General features: G+C 40.2%; 2 protein-coding genes across 2 annotated transcripts; both read left to right on the top strand.

The window, feature by feature from the left end:
• Positions 1-546: 546 nt before the first annotated feature.
• Positions 547-10,894, top strand: nelfb (negative elongation factor complex member B). Its single transcript, XM_051422316.1, has 13 exons — positions 547-794; positions 2,964-3,124; positions 3,222-3,321; positions 3,947-4,177; positions 4,587-4,772; positions 4,906-5,018; positions 5,522-5,624; positions 6,534-6,629; positions 6,784-6,926; positions 7,834-7,940; positions 8,225-8,366; positions 9,527-9,635; positions 10,397-10,894. Exons 1-13 carry the CDS (start codon positions 675-677, stop codon positions 10,553-10,555), a joined length of 1,770 nt encoding a protein of 589 aa, XP_051278276.1. The 5' UTR covers positions 547-674; the 3' UTR covers positions 10,556-10,894.
• A 132-nt stretch (positions 10,895-11,026) lies between these two features.
• LOC127375931 (P2Y purinoceptor 2) lies at positions 11,027-21,809 on the top strand. The gene is made up of 2 exons (XM_051422369.1): positions 11,027-11,134; positions 19,200-21,809. The coding sequence occupies exon 2, from the start codon at positions 19,229-19,231 to the stop codon at positions 20,225-20,227; it is 999 nt and encodes a 332-aa protein (XP_051278329.1). The 5' UTR covers positions 11,027-11,134; positions 19,200-19,228; the 3' UTR covers positions 20,228-21,809.
• The last annotated feature ends 94 nt before the right edge of the window (positions 21,810-21,903 follow it).

The raw sequence follows: 21,903 nt of genomic DNA, 5'->3' as shown, positions 1-21,903 counted from the left end.
TGTTTTAAGATGTTTAAAGAGAATATTTTAGAATTTTTATTTCAGTTTTTTGTGGTTGCGTCCATTTATTTAGTATAATGTGCACCATTTTCAATGTTTGATTTTGAAGTCTAATCCCAAGGTATTCACATTAGATTCTATATTTTTGGAATCCAATGGATTGTGTTACTAATTCAAAAAATCATAGGAATCTGACCCAACACTGACAAGACAATATGTCTCAAATATTCTGTTGCCTAACTGTGTCTATAATGTTTTAAAATGACTGACTGGTCACCATTCAAAGTGATGACTACAGTCTCCAGGTGCTTAAAGTCATTGGAAGCCAGCAAACAACGATTAAATATCAATGTGGAATCCTGTTTGTGGTCATTATAATTTACACACGTTTATAATGTAATTTATAAACAGAAATACTCACAATCAGTGACTAATTTACCAACTGGTGTACAGTTAAAAAGTTAAAGTTTAATGTTTCCCGCAGAGCATGAATGAAGCGCGGAACTCTTTGGTCGCTTGTGTTTCTCACGGACCTTCTACATAGTTGCAACACAGGAAGTTTGCTCTGACAGCGGACGGCGTAATGTGCTGGTTTGTTTTGTAGCAAGCGTGCATGTTCTCGGTTGCAAGTTCTCATGTTCGAGCCCTTTATTCACACCTAACTCTGGAAGTTGATGATTAAACAGAGGAACATGTTCGCGGGGCTTCCTGAGCTCGGCATCTCCAACGGAGAGGATCTTAAAGAAACTCTCACCAACTGCACCGAGCCTCTGAAAGCCATTGACCAGTTTCAGGTAACGCTCCCCCAGGAGCCGTTTGTTGGCACAGTACCGCTAATTTTAAATGTGTGTGCTCCTAACCGCGTTGTGTGTACGTTGTGAGTACGAGTCTGAGCATTGAAGTGTCCCAAATGATGTGAATGTAGTGAGCTCCTAGAGGAATATCCTACACCGGCGTACATAGCTGTCTGTCTGTCTGTCTGTTGCTATGAAAGACAACATTAAAGTGTGGACGCATTGTGTGACACGTTTTCAGTAGTGTGTACAGCAAATGGAGTCATATAATTGGCGATATATTGTGGTGTAGCGAGCTAATAACGTTGGCAGTGTAAATGTAGCGTTATTTAACGTTAGTTAACACAATGTAAGACAGCCAGCTCAGTCTCTAGCACGCTCACGTTTACCCGCGCAGATGCGCGAGATTGTCAACTCGCAGAGCGCCTCGCGCAGACGAGGAGATGAAGAGAACAAGTGAAGTGTGACTGTGGATACAGCCGAGAGTTACTGAAAGAAAGGATTCACTTTAAAGATGGCAACCCCTTCCAAGTATAACGGGAATTATTCCTTTCCTAGATCACATCTCATGGGATATGTTAATGACAGAACTATAGTGATACTCACTTTATTTGAGTTCATTTCATTCTTGGGCTTTTTGTCAGCAAACCATTTGGCATAATGATTTAAAGCAGTGGTTCCCAACCCCTTTCCCTTTAATCATTGCCTAAACTGACGACCCTGACTAAGTGACATATTTTATAGAGTTTGTGTAAAACGAGTGATTTGAATACATTTTGTGCAGATTACTTTTGTGAATATTGCATGAGAGATGAGTTTTCCTCATATGTTTTATACAGTTTTCTTTCTGTATTGTGTTCTTTTATATTTTTCACAATCATACAAACTTAATAGGCTTCTTTTTTTCTTCTCATTGTTCTATTAGCTCTTTGGTTGTTTTCTGACAGAGAGGGAAGTCTCTGTGAATATAGCTTGTGTTCAGATCTTCAAAGTTTAGATCTTCAATATGTCATATAAAATTTAAAATTGATCATTTCATTTACTTTTCTTTACATAAACTAACAAAATACTAAGATATAGGCCTGTTTATGTTTTTTTTTTTCTAAGTTAAGTTTTCTTACACCCCTTAAAATCAAGACGTTCCAATGAAGCTTTGGTGATCCCTAGTGGAGGTCTCAACCCCCAGGTTGGGAATCACTGATTTAAAGATCCCCTCCAGACATGTGTTATGACATTCTGTATATACAAATCATCTGCTCGGAACAATAATGTGCATCTGATATGTTTTTTCCCCCACAAAATAAGTATAATTTCCACATTAAAATCCTTAAAGGACCAGCATGTAGCATTTAGTGGCATCTTGGTGGGGAAGTTGCAACCAACTGAATAACAATTACCTTCCAAGCATGTAGGAGAAACTATGTTAGGCGTGAAACAAGTTTTTGAGCCAGTGTTTGGTTTGTCTATTTTGAGCTACTGTAGAAACATGGCGGCTAACATGGCGGACTCTGTAGAAGAGGACCCGCTCTCTCTGTAGATATAAACAGCTCATTCTGAGGTAACTAAAGTCATCCGCTCCTTCTACCTCATTAAAAATTCCACTATCTATGACCGGACAATTTGGAACCGCTTCACAATTTCAAACCCTGATGTGCACTGGTTGCTTCCTGTTTCTACACACACATGTATAAGTTGCATACTGGACCAGTATGTATAACACATTCATCCAGTATATAAGAAATATAGATAAATGCAGCTCCTTCACATAGCCTAAATAGTCTTAAATAAGTATTTTATTATATATTATTATAAGTCACACTTTTACACACAGCTGCTTTTTATTTAGGTTTTGGCTTCTTCTTTGCTGATTATCAATGTGCTCATTAATAGATTTAACTAATAAGCATGAAATAGCAAAGATGTCAAAGGATACCACCTAAAGACACTTGTTATTCCTAAAAGGCGATTTCAGTCAAAAGGAGCCAGAGAAACGAAATGAAGCATGGTGAACCATTTATATGCCACATTTCCTAAAATATAATACTTGTGTGTTCAATGTCTTTACCTGCTCTCTGCCATTGAAAATAAGCAAGGGAACATGTATTTAGCTGGCTCTGAATCGACCAGCTAAAGCTACAACTAACCCCTAATGACGTTACACTACTGCAGATGGAAAATGGCATCCTGCTTCCGACCCTTCAGTCTGCTCTTCCCTTCCTCGACCTCCACGGAACGCCTCGGCTGGAGTTCCACCAGTCTGTCTTTGACGAGCTCCGAGAAAAGCTGATGGAGCGAGTCGCCATCATCGCAGAGGGCAAGGAAGAGGACAGGTGTGTGCTCGGTGGTCGTTTCTGACTTTGAGTAATGTTCTCTGAAGGGACCAGCTTGGATGCCATTGTTCTTTGTTTTCTTTCACTCTGCTTATAGATACAGGAAGCTTGAAGAGCTACTGGAGAAGAGCTTTCCCCTCGTCAAAATGCCGTCCATTCAGCCGGTGGTAATGCAGGTGCTGAAGCATCTACCCAAGGCAGGTGTTTTTAGGACTATTTCCTTCCTTTTGAAGACCATGGAAACCTGTTGCAAGGGTGTGTGCCGCAGTGACATTTAATTGGCGGTGCTGTTATCACAGACTTCTAACAATATATAGAAACAGTTTTCTTTTCATTATATAGTGAAGAAAAGGGGCTTGTGGTGACATATTGGTGTCACTGCAAAGTCTATGTCACTGTGTTGAGTTTTGACTAAAACTCTCCCTCATCTCTCATGTGTTTTACACATTTCATTTTAACCCCCCCGCCACCCATGAAACGCCATTAAAGCAGCATTATTAACTCATCTGGGTTTTGCACGAGTTGCTTCCCATTCTCAGACAATGCACACTTACACCAATGGGACCAATCACAGTTGTTGCGGTCTGCATCGCTCTGATGTGTGGCTGGTGAGGTGCACGTCTGAGGCTAACACATCTACCTGCTCCTTAATTTGTAACCCGTGTGTATGTTTGGTGTAGTGTAGTGTAGTGTAGTGAAGAAACTGATGGCACTAGATGAATATCATTAGGATGCACCCTGTGGGAACCATGACTCCCTGTGCCTAATTTCATTTGGTGTACAGAAAATTGGTAGACCAAAATCTTGTGCGCCCTACTGCAGGTGCCAGAGAAGAAACTGAAGATGGTGATGGCTGACAAGGAGCTGTACAAGGTGTGTGCCGTGGAGGTGAAAAGGCAGATCTGGCAGGACAACCAGGCTCTGTTTGGGGACGAAGTCTCGCCCCTCCTAAAGCAGTACATTGTGGAGAAGGAAGCGGCTTTGTTCAGCAGCGACCTGTCCATCCTGCACAATTTCTTCAGCCCTTCTCCCAAAACACGACGCCAAGGCGAGGTGAGTCATAGCCATTAGATTAGATGTCTAAGGCTATGTTTACACTGCGAGCCATAGTGCTCAGTTCTGATTTATTCCTCAGATCTAATGATCTGATATTGTTTTTTGTTTGGCTGCTCACATTTTTTGTTAAATATGTGACATGAATTCTGATATGACTGTTCACACTAATGTCACATTACAAAAATCCGACCAGTATCGGATTTGGACCACATATGAATGTGGCCCAAATCAGAATTGAGTAGATCGGATTGCATGTGATTTGTGCATTGTGCTGTTCACACTGTCATGAAAAAAGATCTGAGTCACACAAAAAAATCCGATTTGGCCGACTTGTGCCTGCAGTGTGAACATAGCCTTAGTCTGTGAGACGTGGATCTCTGTGTGATTGATTGTGTTGTTGTTGTAGGTGGTCCTAAAGCTGACCCAGATGATTGGAAAGAATGTGAAGCTGTATGACATGGTGCTGCAGTTCTTACGAACACTCTTCCTGCGAACGCGAAATGTCCACTACTGCACGCTAAGAGCAGAGCTGCTGATGTCTCTTCACGACCTGGACATCAGTGAGATCTGCTCTGTTGACCCCTGCCATAAGGTAAGAACACCCACAGTGACTGTGAATCTGTTTAATAACAGCATCTAACCACCAAAGAGCCTTGTATTTCCTGTGTTGTGGCCATGTGTTATATGTTTTTCCTGTTTTGTGTTTCTATGTTGTGCGGTGACAGTTCACTTGGTGTTTAGACGCCTGCATCCGTGAGAAGTTTGTGGACGGCAAGCGAGCCAGAGAGCTGCAGGGTTTCCTGGACGGGGTGAAGAAAGGACAGGAGCAAGTCCTCGGGTAAGAGATGAGGGGGTTGCTTTAAGTTTACGAACAGAGCTGTTTGTCTGTAACGAACGTATTGTCACAACCCAGCTCCTAGGCCATGACAAGTACGGAGTAGGACACAATAGATGGCAAGAAATTAGTGAATTTATTATAGTAACTTAAACAACTGCGGTAATAAGTACAGCTTTGGAGTGTGTCAGTCAGAAACATCAGTAATGTAAATGTGGATGTGTGAGCAATATGAGGTGTAAATGTTGTCAAGTGAAAACAAAGCAGAAAACAAACAAAAGCTAAGAACGTGCTGCTGCTGGCGGGATGCAGCCAAATGAGAGAGAGCCAGAGCAAAGCTGGGACGAGCACCTGACCCAGATGCTCCTAATCGGGTTCGCTGCTGATGGTACCTTCAAGGACACACAGAAAAAACAATAACTTGTCCACTACATCAACACATCAACATGTTGGACAGGGACCGTCACAGTATGAATTAATCTTTGGAGACTGTCTGTGCATTCCAGGGACCTGTCCATGATCCTGTGTGACCCATTTGCCTGTAACACCCTGGTCCTGAGTATCATGAGGAATCTGCAAGAGCTGCTGAGTCAGGACGCCTTACCCAGGGTGAGCATACGTGAAATACAATCATGCTGACGGTGTCATGCTGTTCCAGTGTTTGACAGCTGGTGGCAGTGATCCATTAAGAAACTTAACAAGCAATATAGCCAGCAAAGAGAAGGAAGAAGAGTTTCAGGAAGCACACATGGATCTAAAAATGCAGTTTTTAAATTCTTCTATTTTAATAATAATTAATAATCTTTTATTTGGAAGGAAATGTATTCGCCATGTTTGTTTGACCTCAGTGTGTTTTGATGAGTAACACTGAATGTGAACACAAGTGTGTTTACAGGAAAACTCCACTGGGCACATTTAAATATCAAATGTGAATAGGGATGAAACAATGTCACTATAAAGAAGACAGTGTAGTGAAGACTAGCCATTTTTACACAGCCTATTCAAGGTGGGAATGTTGCCTCTCCATTCTGTATAAAAGGTATGAAGATGGAATGGGAGGTCATTGTTGTTTGCTTCTGAGCCTGCAGCAGAGGTAGAAATGGAGCTGAATCAACATCTGTGTAAAAAGAGTGATGCGACAGGATGGGACATGTGTGTGCGTAGTGCAGGGGTAGGCAACCTGTGACTCTTCAGTTGTGAATTTTTTCTGCTTTCTTCAGTCCTCTATCAGACAGTAACCTGAATATCTTTGGGTTGTGGAAAGGACATTTGGGGATGTCAGCTTGGGCTTTGGGGAACTTTTTTTTTTTTTTTTACCATTTTCTGGACTACATGACTTATTGATTCTTTGAGAATAATACCACCAAGGCCATTCGTGCAATGTACATGTGAAGTGGACTATATTGTGTTACAGTATTATTTGTTTTTCAAATGCAGCTAGGTGAATTCTTAAAGGCAGAGAGTTTTTCTGCCTCAAGTAGTATCAACAGAATGACAAGTTGTTGTCTCTGTGAACAGGACAGTCCGGACCTGATGCTGTTGCTGAGGATGCTGTCACTGGGTCAAGGGGCGTGGGACATGATTGACAGTCAGGTCTTTAAAGAGCCTCGTATGGTACGTACAGTATGTCACCTCATTGCATCAGTTCATGCAATTACATGAGGTTTTAAAGTCAGTTCTGATGTATGTAAATGCCCCGATATGGAGTCATTGCTATCAATACATTTTTTGTTGACATTGATTGGCCTTTCTGTGCGTCCACTATCAGGATTTGGAGGTAGTGACCCGCTTCCTGCCTGCCATGATGTCAGTGGTTGTTGATGATCACACCTTCACTGTGGAACAGAAGCTTCCGAGTGAGGAGAAGAGCTCGCTGTCATACCCCACCACCCTGCCAGACGCCTTCAACAGGTAACATAACATGACGCCATAGAAAGTTGTTTTGGTATTGGCATCAGAGTTTCATTTGCCAGGACCTGTGTCAGGAGGTGTGAAGAACGAGTTAACCACAGGCTTAACCTTAACAGCAAGTGGTGTGATGACACCTGATTTACTCTATGCAGTAATCCTCTCTAGAGTTGGCAGCAGAAACTCCCACACATCCTGCAAACACCTGGAAATTGATTAAAAATGACAAAATATATAATATTTTAGTTTAAGTCCCTCACTCAGATTAACTAATATTTTGCATATTCTGTATGAAACTTGATTGTTGGTGGGATAAGCTGTTCACTATGCCACTTCAAAATTGGTTTACCAGACACAAAGCGGAACGAAAAAAAAATGCTCCTTTTCATTTCTGTTCCCATGTCAGTCTGGGGCGGTTCACACCACTTGCAGCGAATGTTTGCCGTCAAGTCTACTTTGGAAATGCAGTAGATAGTCTGCATGTATCTATATCTTCTTTTAGTAGGATAATATGTGAGAAGTACAATCTGTGAAATCAAAAATATTGTACTTGATTTGAATAATTATTTATGGGCTCTGGCTAAATTAATGTTACAGATAAAGGGAAACTCTAAGTCTGCTATTATCTCACTACTGTGAGCAAGTGCTATCCTGTATTGTCAAGGAAAACTCCTGGAAGATGATTTCTTGATAGCCAGATTAGACTACTGTTTAACAGCAGGTTTCATGAGACTACTTATCTGGAGCAAAGCATTACATAAATGTGCTGCTTTCAGAAATCTCTGGAATAAGAACTGCCACAAACTGGCCACTACTTCCGTCAAAGAGGGGTTTCCTTTTCTGAAATGTCAGATGTGAATTTAAAAAAAATGCTCCAGTGAGAAGTCTTGTGATTGTGTCTCCCATTCAGGTACCTGCAGGAGAACAGAGTGGCCTGTGAAATGGGTCTCTACTATGTCCTCCACATTGCCAAACTGAGGAACAAGAATGCCTTACAGAGGTTACTACCTGCCCTAGGTGAGTGTCGCTCTTCCCAGAGGGAAGAAGTAAAATATGAGAAGTCTGAAACCATATTCTCTAAAACTGCAGTTTTTTTTAAAGGTCGCAAGCCAAACCCAGAATGCAGAAGCAACATCCCTCTTTATAACAAAATGCAGTCTGATATTTAATTTTATTGACCAAACTGTTCTCATGTGGCAGTTTTTTTATGGCATGTTTGTTTCAGGTTCCCAGTTAAATAGCTGTTTTTGTTATTGAAAACGTGTCAGTATAAGAGTTGGATCTCTGCTGTCCCCCCTCAGTGGAGACCTACAACGACATGGCCTTTGGTGACATCTTCCTGCACCTGCTGACTGGGCACCTCACCCTGCTCTCTGATGAGTTTGGATCAGAAGAGTTTTGTTCAGTTGTCTTTGATGGCTTCCTTCTTACTTCTTTTTCTAGGTGGGTTGATTCTAGCAGATCTTAGCTGTGCACCCGTAGTCAGTGTAGTCTACTTTAGAAAGTTCCACATCATTCTAGTGCGTCATCAGCATAAAACACAAAGTGAGATGAAACAAACACGCATGTCCCATCAACCCTTCCTAAGTTCCACCCCTTTTTGCTCTGTGCTCAAATAACAGTTGAACAAGTCTCAGAACAGAACCTCGGTCAACTTCCTCCTTTCCTCTACTTAAATGTGCTATGTGGTTCATTCACAGAACATTTTGAAGATGGTAAAAGATAAAAGCGACATAGCCACATCTTTAGCTAGCTAATGTTAGCAAAATATATGTAACTAGCAAGCTAATGATTGATGTAGAATAGCTGGCTAGTTAGCAAACAGTTTGCTAACATTAGCTAACTTCAAATGTGACTATATGTCATTTTTATCTTTTAACCATGTCAAAAATGTGGTTTTCTTTTCAACATAGATTAGCCTAGCACATAGCATATCTAAGTACAGGAAAGGAGGAAGTTGACCGAGGCTTTCTCAACTGTTATTGGAGGACACTGCAAAAAGGGGCAGGACTTAGTCAGTTTCCACCCAATGTTGCATTCACATGGAATCAGGCCAGTGGTAGATGGCAAACTGTATGTCATGTTGGTGGATGAGAGCAGGACAGTAACATCAGTCAAGGCTGGCAGAGAATATCTGCAACGGTATTAGTAGACCGGATTGCCATCCAAAATTTGAATGTTTTAACTTTTTGCCGTCCTCCGCAATGGAATTTAAAAAATGTTCCACAGCTCCCTCATGCAAGGAGACAACATGGAGCTATCTGGACGCTAATAATGAAATAATCACATAAAGTACTATACTCACAAAATAATCTTATTCGATATATTTTATTATATTTTTTGTAAACACGATAGCAACATGTTTTCATCCCGTCGGAGTGTCTGTCTGTTTTTCCCATGCTGTGAGGAAGGTGCTGTCTGTCTGCCATCTACTGTCTGTCTGAATCCATGTGAATGCAGCATTACACACACTGAGCCAGCTGAGCTAGTTTGTAAACATGCTAATTCCCGTACACCATACAGTTTCACTATTATCCTTGTTACATTGAAATCAGACATCTCCGTCATGTGTCCTTGTTTGTTTTTGTCTGAACATTTCCCAGTAAAGAGAACGTCCACAGACACACCCTCCGGATGTTGCTGCACCTACACCACAAAGTGCTGCCATCATGTATGGAAACCTTGATGAAAACTCTTGAACCTCCGAAACAGGTTGGCTTCATTTCTATACTCAGCTCGTGCTCTGAAATGGACCCTAGTTGTAGCCAAGTGCATCCATTGTGTTCACATAATGTGTTACTGAATGTGATATATGAAATATCCACAGATCCACTCCGTTTACTTAATGATAGAAAAGGGCACCTTTAAGAAAAAAAGGTTGGGAACCACTGCTTTAGTGTACTATTTATCTGTAATACGAGAACGTGTGTGGCCAGGCGAGCCGCCATTGTTTCCTGTTACAGATGAGTTAAACTAAGTGCAGTGCGTCTAGGCTCCTAGCTCGGAAAAAACGAAATAGCAAAGGCCATAATGCCGAACTCAAGACTTCAAAACAGTAGTCCAAAAACCGATGGGACGCCATGATAGGTTCACACTTCACATTTCTCTACAGGACTTCACTTCAGAGTTCCAGAACACTGATAACATTTGCCTGCCACTTTGTTTCACTGTGGATAAATCTACATCTAGCTTATGGTCAGGACTGTTACTGACCATAGGCTGGATGTAGATTTACAGTATGCAGCTGTTCCTCATTAGACAGGAAATATTCTGTAATTTCCTCTCGCTGTATCTTGAAACACCACCAGGCAATAATCTTAAATAACATCATGTACATGCACAAATTCTCAGACTGACATTCTGGCATTTAGTCATTTCACAAACATGTTTGTGAGAAAAAGCGCTTGTGTTTGGTGTGTTTTATGTACTGTATGCACTGACACTTTGTATGACGCTGTGCCTGCTGACCACAGAGCAGCGAGCCGGTGAAGGAGCTGTTCACCCAGCTGACGGAGAAGCTGGAGGCCCAGAAGAAGAGCCCCCCTCCGCTGGAGGAAACCCCATCCCTGGACCTGGGGCTGCACCCGGTGACCGTCCCCACCACCGCCTCCACCCCGACTACACCTCTCTGAGAGCACAGCTGAAACACCAATCAGTGACTGACTGTAAATACAGCCACCAATTGGCTCGTGAATTTTTAAAAAGACTGAACGTTTTACATTATTGATTGTTTTATGTTTATTGTTTGTTTAGATGTTTGTCTCTGAGAGGGTCTTCCAGCACTGACCGTGTAGTCCAGTGGCCAACAATTTTTCTTCAAGGGGGAGGGGGGGACTTTTCTAAACTTTGTTCCCTTGCATTATTGTCCAAATATACAGTATTTTCATATGTAGTCAGGCTATCAGTGTGTTATAATTAAACTGTGTCAGTAGAGCAACAAAAAGCTGTAAATAAATGATTATTTAGAAATACACAGTGGTGTTACTGTGTTCCAGGAAAACTGAAAAGATGCAGTGCCAGATCTTGCAACACTTCAACACCTCTGTACGGATTGCATGACATAACGTGACTAAAACTGAAAAAGTGTGGTGTCTGTAGACCTGTTTGGGTAACTCCCCTGGTAGCCACACAACACATAAGTAGGCAGTGCGAGAGAAAAACAGGTAGTGTGTTTAACTGGGCTCAGCATACTGAAGACGACTTCAACACTGGTAAGATCTTCGCAGACGTTTCTGCAGTACATTTGAAAATGATGGGAAAACTCAGTTGTGGTTTCTTAAGTGTGAGGGTATATTGGTATATATACAGATTAAATACTAATACTTCATCTCTTATATTAATTCCTCAGTTCCTCATATAGATGATGTAAATGTCAACCAAAAAGAAACAGGAAAACCATACAACATATTGCAATTCAGATGCCTCAGAGTGGTAAATAAATGTGTCGAATCAACTCTGTAACAGCCTTGTTAAAGAAGACTGAATAATAGAAACATCACCAAGGCAGGATTTATTGCACTGTGTTGCATTATGTTTCACATACTGGTTGTGTATGCTATCCATGGTCCTGAGTGATCATTTTTATTTTAAACATGCTTCCTTGGCAGGTTTGAGGAGTAACAGATTGTTGTCCGTGTAAGAGAGTTTTTTTAATCAGGATACAAGAAAGGTCATTACTGTTATAGTCAGTAAAAATAATGTTCGTACCACCGTGTACATACGCACATACATTACTAACACTTCACGAGTCTCACAACAGCACTCTGGTCTCGAGTGAAACCACACCTAATCTCACAGTTATTTCATTATCGTGCCTCTGGTCAAAAAATTGGGTGGTTATTTCAGCATTACTAGCAGATAAAGAAAAGGGAACAACACCACAGAACCGTGCAAGTTCTACCTTCCAGCTATTCAATTCAATTTTATTTGTATAGCACCAATTCATAACAGAAGTTATCTCAGGACACTTTTCAAATAGAGCAGGTCTAGACCGAACTCTTTAAAACATTAATTACAGAGACCCAACAGTACCACCATGAGCAAGACCTTGGAGACAAGGGCAAGGAAAAACTGCCTGTTAAAAGGCAGAAACCTAGGACAGACCCCGTTTCTAGGTGGATGGTCGTCTACCTCGACCAGTTGGGGTGAGAGAGAGAGAGAGAGAGAGAGAGACACAGACAGACAGACAGGTGCACAGCAACAACAGTAGCAACAACTACACTAATAGTAGTGACTGATGATGATGAACATGACAACAGCTATGAAAACACTCTGAAGGCTACTGGCTGAATTTGCTTACACTACAGAGGACACATTTTTGATGCTAAAAATCTTTTCTACAGTTACATTGTTCTGTTGTCTTACAGAATACCTAAAAGTCATCTCATTGATATTTATTTTGCCATACCTGTAATTACAAATTGTTTAACAGGTAATTAGTAATTGCTGCGTAGGTGTGAAAGAGAAACAGCTGATGTGTTACTGCACTCAAAGTTTTTACTGCCAGGACATGTATTACAACATACAAATACTCTGCTTGGAACAGTAATGTGTGTCCGATATGTTTATTTCACAAAAACAGTATAATTTCCACATTCAAATCCATAAAAAGTAATCTCCTCCTTCTACCTCAGAAGAAATTGCAGAATCTCTGAATATGCAAATGTTGTTAATACAACAGTAATAATAATAATAATAATAATAATAATACAATAATTCTAAAGTTTTGCTGCTGGACACAAGATGTCTCCTACTTCACTGTAAAGTCCATTCTCAGTGGATGTGCACTGGTGGCTTCAAGTTTCTACCGTGTTGTTTTTACAGTCTATACAAATATACAAATCATCGGCAAAAAGAGTATTTCTCTCATACATGTATAATTAGTTTGCCTGAAAAGGATCTAAACCCCCTCTGTGCAATTATTGTGGTGTAGATTGATGGATAAAGTCTTTGATTGTAGATGACAGCAGATGACACTTGACAGAACAGCATCAAAGGCAATTGCATATTCCCTAGGATGTATAGGAATGTTATACTCTGATTAGAATTAGTTATATGTAAACATAAGTCAATTTGCCAAACTGCAGTATGTCTCTTTTCAGTGATTAATCCTTTCAAATGAAAGAAGTGAAACTGAAATAAATATGTCATTATTAGGCCACACTTTCTTTTGAAAGCTAATGGTCAGAGGCTCCATGAAATCTGCTGTGGATATTCTTGTCTACATTCATCCTGATGATCTGGAAATTACTTGAACCTTTCCTCCAAAGAAGATGAATGCTTTCCATTTTGCAAAAGTACACACATTATTTACTCAAGCAGATGTACAGATAAGTGTGTAAAAAAAGACTAAAAGTATTAGTACTGAGTCAACTTCTTTACTCATATAACAGTGTACAAAACTGTACAAGTTGCATACTGGACCAGGACTGACTGACCAAACTATTTGTGACGTCACAAATCAGATGTTCAATGAGCACAGAGAAACTTTCCACTTTCAGCAGATGAATGTGAAAACATCCTTCTAGAGTCAAACTGCACAGACAGCATTCAAACAGCACACTGTAGGAATAAGAAGAGGGGGGGGGCTTTAAGGAATGGTCTGTTTGTACAATATATACACATGGGCAGGGATGGCTGGTATATATGGGCTAACAGGGCTAAGTCCCCCCTATCTTTTACAGTAAAGATGAAAAACATTTATCCGACAAAATTAGGAAACATGAATGCAGCACGAGTCACATTGGAAATAGCGTAAAGTTGTCATTGCTGGGTAAAGTGAACATCTGTCAGCTTAATGAGGGTCACTGCACCGCTGTACAGAGACACAACGAGCTGGTGAAGAAACACAGACATTCACTGTCACGGACTGTGGACTGTATTACATTTTGTGGGGGAACGATTAATCTCCCACTTCACTCCAGCGGGGACCAGTTCTCTTTTTAGACAGTCAATCAGCAGATCACCTGTCAAACACACAGGTTGCAAAGTACACGTCTAAGACCACAGATTCTCTCAGAACGAGACAGGGCCTGGGAAATTCGTGCTTCATATCTGAACTGCTGACCACAGATGACAAATGTGGACACATCTGCAGCCGCTGCAACCGCTGCAACCGCTGCAGCGCGCGATAATGTGTCAGTAGCAGCACAGTGCTGTGACGTAATGGTCGAGCAGTCAATTCTCGCTTTGAGAAAGTCAGGCACTTGTTGTCTTTGCACGTGCACATTAGCCAATGATCTGCAGAGAGAAAGTGAAAGGTGAGCTGATGGTGAGGTACAGCACTGTGGAGTTTGACATGGTGATTAACCTGTTAACCTGTCGATGTGAGCTGCGTTTGAAATAAGGTATGCCCAGCTCTGAAACAACTCTCTCTTCTACAGATAATTATTTTTGCTTTGGTTTTATAGATCTATTGTGGTACATGGTGTTGCAAATTGTTGCTGGTAATTTTCTATAATGTTGTAGCGCAATTGGAATGTGCTGATGTGTACAGAGGAGAGAGAGATTTTTTTGGCATCAGGTCATTGTTTTGGGTATGTCTCCCTGGTGTTGCCGTAGAGCCCTTGCTATAACAAAGTATACAATGTTGTTGCTGTACCTTGATGTGATGCTGCTGTTGCTGCTGTGTGACGTATTGATGAGTGTAATGCATTTGTTAGCCCACCCACCCAAAATCACCACCAGCCTCACTGCACATGGGTGCTAAGTTAAAGGAAAAAGCTGAATAAATAGGTGGAGAAACAGATGGATACAGATACAGATCTCAAGTGCTCACTGAAAGCTTTTAATAAGTATATAAATGGTGTGTATGATAAGCTGTGGCCCTCACAGTCATTAGATCTCAACCCAACTGAACAGTTACGGAAGGTAATAATGTAATAATAAAACCAATAATATAGATTAAAGACAATTACAAATCAAATAAATAGGAGGGAGAAAACATTTTAAAATATTCAAATTAAAATATTAAATAAAATAAATTATGGCCACAAACTTTATTTATGTAGCAACTTTCAAAACCAGGTTTACAAAGTGCTTTACAAAGTAGAAAAACAAAGACAACAGAAATCAAACACTAAGTCCCATAGCTCCATCAGTAACAGTGTTGAATAAGCAATACACACGGTAAAACATAGCAATAAATAAAACGAAAGATAAAACAATAAAAACAGAAGCGGTGAATAAAAGGTTTGAAGGATCGCAGGAAGCCATTTTATTACAACACAATGTTGTACAATGAAATTCTGATATAGTTCCCTTTATGCTACTTAAAAAAAAAAAAAAAAGAGTCATAAAAATAAAAAAATGCTAATTTGTATGATGAATTTTTAAGGAAGAATTTAACAATCTCAGCTTGAGAGAAGAAGCTGTCTTTAAGTCCGGTGGCACTGAAGGCTTGTAGTGGAACAACACCTTACATAGACACTTAATGTTTAATTTGTCATCCATGTCCTTATACCGTACGTATATGTCTAACAAAACTGTTGCAACTTAGTGATTAGAGTGATTCTTTTAAATGGTCAACATGAAGTGTTCCAATGGCTTTAGCAAAGGACTTTACTTACTTAAGTAAAATATTTTACACGTTTTAAGGTTGATTGGGTTGCCCTATAGTCGACCACACAAGTTTGAAAATGTCAGAACACCTCACTGTGGGGAAGTGAAATGTAATGTGTTCTGTGTATATTTATAGACATAGACACCAATAATGCATCTCAGAAGAGGAAGTGAGTTTGTCGCCTTAAAGAGATCACCAATACACATCTAGCAGTTAGATCAAATAAATACAGAAAAAGGGGAAATCTTTGGTAGAATGCTGTTCATCCCTCCAGTAGAGTTCTACACACTTGGAGAATCTATGAACTACAATTAATCAATAAACTAACTTTATTTGTATGGCACTTTTCATGCAGGTTAGAGCCATTCAGTGACAGTAAAGCAATGTGGGACTAGTGAGAAATACAAATGTAACAAAATATGTATAATAATAAAACATGTAGATCAAAGTAAATGGGTGTTATGTATGTATTTATAGACCTGGGTGCAAATAATGCACCTTAGAACAGTAAGTGATTTTGTGATCTTGAAGAGACCAAAGGCATACCAGGTGGACAAAGTAAGCAAATACCGTACAATATAACGTGCTGCAAACAATGCAAAAAGGTCAGTGTAGTTGAGTGTGCAGCTCTTCCCAAAGTTGAATTTATTGTATTGTGTTAGTACTAAAACAAACCTTTTAAAAAAAACAATTGAATTGCAAACCCCCTAAACTGAATAAAAACTAGAATCAGATCAAATTAGGGAAGTTGATGCAGTAAAAGTACCTTTTGAACTTATCTTTGAAAGAAGTCACTGACTCAGCCTGCTGTATTTCTTCAGGCAGCGTGTTCCAGAGCCTGTCTGCCATAGTCTTCAGCTGAAAGCCCAGAGTAAATCTAGATGGGTCGCATTGGGTGTCAGCTGCCTCCCCAGTTTGCTGTAAAAATGGTGTCAAATTTAACACATTTATTGAAAAATCAAATAGAGATGAATTTACCAATCTGTTATGGACATATTTTAGTCGAAGTGATAGGCTTCGGTTCAGTGAAAACAGATATTTTTTTGTATTTGGAAAAATGTCTAAAGATTTGGAAATAATTTGATTTTTAAAAATGTGACTTCTATTTAATGCTTCACTAATGTGCCACAATAATGTAATGTTTTTTAGTTCCAATGTCTTTTGAGGGCTTTTTCAAGTAATTATTGATATATGTGATTGTTTGTGTTTAAATCAGCAAATATTTCTGACACCCCTTAAAGTCTCCATGCCACCCTCTGGCCATTTTTCTAGAGCAGCCCCCGCAACTGCCAGAGGATCTGTGCAGTGCAGGCAGGGTTGTACAGGGATAGATCTGCTACTCTGAAGAGTCAGACCATTTGGTGCCTTGTAAGTAACTAAAATCACCTTAAAATCAATTCTAAAATGAACAGGATGTCAGTGTAAACAGGCTAGAGCTGGCTGTTGGGTTCAAACTTCTGTAGCTGTTCTCTACAGTTTATCTATTAGACATGTAAAAAGGCTGTTACAGTAATCCAGGTGTGATTAAAGCATGTAAAGCCCTCACACGGGACTAGTATTACCTGGGGACCTCATGTGATTTAGTAATTACCCCACCACGTCTGTGTTTCGTGCGGCTCATTCGCACGGGATAAACGAAGTCTGTGTTTTAACTCGAGTTTACTGACATTATCCCCCGGATATGATGTCAAGGCTCTGTGTAACCTATGCGTAACATCCGCTTCCTGGACGACAAGAGCAATGGCTGCAAAGAAAAAAACCCGGTATTGGACGCCCGAAGAGACGCTCAGTTTAATTGCTGTGTGAGGTGAACCACATTACCAAAAGCAATTTGATCAAATGGTGCACAACCACACAGTTTGGGAAAGTATTTACAAAGACCTCTTGCATGTAATCCATCTAATCATCTTTCGAGATTTCACTCTTCTGATGGATTTCAGTTTGCTCTTTCTGCGAATGGGTCTCCATGCTGTGCCTAGATGAGCCTTCTGAATTTGCACCCAAAATGCTGTCAAAACTTTCATTTATAATTGCCAACGCAGCCTCCATAATTCTCGACCGGGAAAAAGGCAGAAAAAAGGTGCGGAAAACACAAAAACAAAAAAAAAAAAAAAAAAAAAAAGACCCCAAATCACAGAGATGCCGATTTGCACAGGACTAATATTATCACATGACCTCTGTGTTTGGCAAAATATGGTAGGTAAAATATGGTGGAATTTTTACTTTACAAATAACGGACATGGCAGCTTCGCACGGGATTAAGATCCCAGACGACCTCCGCAATTATTACAAATTACTAGAGGTCCCCAGGTAATATTAGTCCCGTGCGAATAGGGCTTTAGTTGATGCAAAGCATGTTTGTAAAGCTTAAATTACTGTCAAAGAACACACCAAGATTTCTAGCAACAGGATTATTCTGACAAATACCCAGTAGGGGGTGGTATTTGAATGTTTGTGTTTTCCAATAAGAATAATCTCTATTTAGGTTGAGTCTAACTAAAGAAAATTCTTAGACATCCAGTTTCTTATATCTATGAGGCAGTCCTGTAAAGAACTGAGCATACTGACGTCAGTGGGCTTATCGGGGACATACAAATGATAGTCATCAGCATAACAGTGAAAGGAAACATCATGTCTCTGAATAATCCTACCTAATGGCAGCATATAAAGAAATGGTCCCAAAGTTGACACTTGGGGCACTCCATACTCAACAACATCATTGCACACTCAAGACCAGTGCATCTTATGTGTCCTTCAGAGAAACCAAGACAGTACTTTTTACTTTCGGACAGGCCTGCCCCCACTGCTAAAAAAAATCCTAGAGGAAACACTGTAAATAATGTGTGTACTTTTGCAAAATGGAAAGCATTCATCTTCTTTGGAGGAAAGGTTCAAGTAATTTCCAGATCATCAGGATGAATGTAGACAAGAATATCCACAGCAGATTTCATGGAGCCTCTGACCATTAGCTTTCAAAAGAAAGTGTGGCCTAATAATGACATATTTATTTCAGATTCACTTCTTTCATTTGAAAGGATTAATCACTGAAAAGAGACATACTGCAGTTTGGCAAATTGACTTATGTTTACATATAACTAATTCTAATCAGAGTATAACATTCCTATACATCCTAGGGAATATGCAATTGCCTTTGATGCTGTTCCGTCAAGTGTCATCTGCTGTCATCTACAATCAAAGACTTTATCCATCAATCTACACCACAATAATTGCACAGAGGGGGTTTAGATCCTTTTCAGGCAAACTAATTATACATGTATGAGAGAAATACTCTTTTTGCCGATGATTTGTATATTTGTATAGACTGTAAAAACAACACGGTAGAAACTTGAAGCCACCAGTGCACATCCACTGAGAATGGACTTTACAGTGAAGTAGGAGACATCTTGTGTCCAGCAGCAAAACTTTAGAATTATTGTATTATTATTATTATTATTATTATTTTATTATTATTGTTGTATTAACAACATTTGCATATTCAGATATTCTGGAATTTCTACTGAGGTAGAAGGAGGAGATTGCTTTTTATGGATTTTAATGTGGAAAATATACTTTTATTGGTGGAAAAAACATATCAGACACACATTATTCCAAGCAGACTATGTGCTTGGAAAAATCTGCATTCAGCTATCTGTTTATTGAGCTTATATGAAAAAGTTACATTTGAGTTATGTGATACTGAAGTACTTTTCCCACAGGTGTGAGAAACAATAAAATCTTTGAGACGATGAAGCCTCTGGTGGTTTCCTCACAGCTTGGGAACAGCAGCAATGAGTCTGGACCTTGCCTGGGGGAGACCCAGAACCTGTCCATCACCGCTCTCCTGTGTCTGGTCTTCTTCCTGGGCTTCATACTCAACACCTTCAGCCTTTGGGTGTTCTGGTGCCGGTTGCCATGCTGGACCTCTGGAACCACCCTGCAGTTCAACCTGGCACTCAGTGACGCCATCGCCACCCCAGTCACTCCCATGATGGCGGTGTACTTCGCCATGGGCAACGACTGGCCCTTCGGTCGGTTCTTGTGCCAGGTCAAAATCGCCCTGCTCAGTTCACATTTCTACGGCAGCACCATATTCCTTACTCTCATCAGCATCCATCGGTACACAGCCGTGGTGCAGTACAACAGAAGCTCCTGCATGAAGCAGAAGGAGTTTGTCAGGAAGCTGTGTGCAGGGGTTTGGTCCCTGCTACTGATCCAGGCTCTGATCTGGGCTTTCATGCTTCCTCCAAGTAAAGAGGGCAGTCACAGTCAATGCCTCACCATCCATCAGAGCAACCTGACAGATGCCTACTTCATCATTAACTTCATCCTGTTCATCTTTGGCTTTCTCCTCCCTTTCCTTGTGTCAGCTGTTTGCTATGGTCGCTTGGCGAGCACCTTAACTCGCCTCAACATCAGCACAGCGAAAGGCTTGAGGGTCAAGGTGAAGTCTCAGAGGATGATAGGCGTGTGTCTGGTGATATTTGCATTGTGCTTTCTGCCTCTGAACGTGGTACGAACCGTGGGAGTGGTACTAAAAAAATTCTACCCGCAACAGTGCCGTGCTCTTCTGAAGATCGAGACGGCGTATTATGCATCCTGGATTTTAGCGGGAGTGAACAGCTGCCTGGATCCACTGTTATACTGTTTTGGGTCACAAAACTTTCGCGATGCATTCGGATCTTTCAGGATTAGGCAGGGAGACGTTCCGAACAGGAGCGACTCTGAAATGACTGCAAATCAGTAACATGGAGTCATGCACAATAACCGAGTGGGACCGACATTTTGGAGGCCCAGGATTCAACGTTTGTGGAAAGTTTAGATCGGTGAACTCTCTCTTAAAATCCATACAATCTAAATTCTTGGTCAGTACAAGCCTGGTGAAGAATATTTCCCTGTAGGTCTCTTATTTATTCTTTATTTTTAAGTTTCACAATAACATTTAGTACTTTAGTTTTGCACAGTACTAAAATGGATATCCCTACTCAGCTCCTATCCCAACCCAATATAATGCCAAAGTGTGTAATATACACGGCAACCAAAGCGTTCCAGAGTCACGTTTTGCCATGCTTAGGCGTTGCAGTGTCACCTTTTGAACGCGTGCTCATTCCGTGGTAAAGTTTGCAATAATAAATATGTAATGTCTGGTTACACTTTCAAAATAAAGCTTTCTGAGAAAAAAAACTACTTGGTTAGGTTCAGGAAATGATCCTACTTAACAAGTCATCATTGACTTTTGGTTCTCCTGAGTGAAAGTCCTTTGTTGTGTTTGTTTGATCCATCCATCCATCCATATATCCAGACCTCCCTCCAAATGCAGATTTTGTCAGTCTTTATACTGCTGCTGGTACAGCACCTTCATACACGTGTACTTTTCTCGTCAAGGCAAGGCAAAACGTGACAATGACACAGTATCCGTGAGTCTAGTTTGACTTTTTGGCAAATTTGACTTTGTTGCTGAGAATTAAATGAAAAGATTGTAGCCCCTCTCGTAAATGTGAAGCTACAGTCAGCAGCCTAAAGTGTGTCATAAAGACTGTAAACAGCCTTGTCCTGGACAAAAGGTAAATCCACTTACCAGCACCTCTAAAGCTAACTAATTAACATAGTATAACTATGAAAAGAGAAGAATAAAAAACCTTTTCCTGGTGGTTTTATGCAGAACTGTTTCTCAGGTACAGTCTCATTCAGCTGACCAGCTGCTTGTTGTACAGACTTGAGAGTGTCTCATTTCTCTCAACAAGAAAGCAAATCGCCTCCAGAATCTTTGGGATATTTTACAATTAAAAAATAGGTGAGAAATTGTTTCTACACTACAAAAGGTACAAGAAATATTAATGCCTGACAACACAATTAGAAGGGTATATTTTGTGTAATATTTTGAAGTGTACTTCCTCAGCCTTATAGGGTAAGAGCAACTTTATGTCCTTAATGTTCTCCAGAAAGGTTTGGCGGACATGCTTATTGTTCACTTTACATGTTGTTAGTTAGCTGTAAGTGTTAGTCTTATTACATCCAATATCAATATATAAGGCTGTGTTATATTATTCTCACCATAACATGAGTACTTTATTGAAACAAACATACCACAAGTTTAAACATTCTGTGTATACAGCTTGAGTATAATCACATATAAGCCTCAGCTTAAGGGGACTAAGCTAATTAATAATAAAACATACATTTAAAAATAGCTTACATTGGTTTGTATGTATTAACAGCTTGTTTGTACATTCAGATATAGAAGAACTATAGTTGGTATGGACATTGAGCTCTATATTTTGGCTGTATGCTTAAAATTTGGATTTGTGAATATATGATTTGGTGAATCAGCAGAACTGTGAACAGAGATTCCTGTCATATTCCGTAAATCCAAACAATACGTTTCCCAAAGTAACATAACTTGAGGATATGTGATCGGCAATA

The sequence above is a fragment of the Dicentrarchus labrax genome, unplaced genomic scaffold (assembly GCF_905237075.1).
Source record: "Dicentrarchus labrax unplaced genomic scaffold, dlabrax2021, whole genome shotgun sequence".
NCBI classification, from domain to species: Eukaryota; Metazoa; Chordata; class Actinopteri; family Moronidae; genus Dicentrarchus; species Dicentrarchus labrax.
Note: the sequence above shows the minus strand (reverse complement) of the source record. Positions and strands in the feature narration are given on the sequence as shown.

Bases quoted from the DNA above. Each gene is read 5' to 3' on its own strand.
- nelfb (XM_051422316.1), top strand. From the start codon at position 675: ATGATTAAACAGAGGAACATGTTCGCGGGGCTTCCTGAGCTCGGCATC. The intron at 5,019-5,521 runs GTAAGAGATGAG...TGTGCATTCCAG, and splicing joins GGACAGGAGCAAGTCCTCGG to GGACCTGTCCATGATCCTGT. The intron at 8,367-9,526 runs GTGGGTTGATTC...AACATTTCCCAG, and splicing joins CTTCTTACTTCTTTTTCTAG to TAAAGAGAACGTCCACAGAC.
- LOC127375931 (XM_051422369.1), top strand. From the start codon at position 19,229: ATGAAGCCTCTGGTGGTTTCCTCACAGCTTGGGAACAGCAGCAATGAG.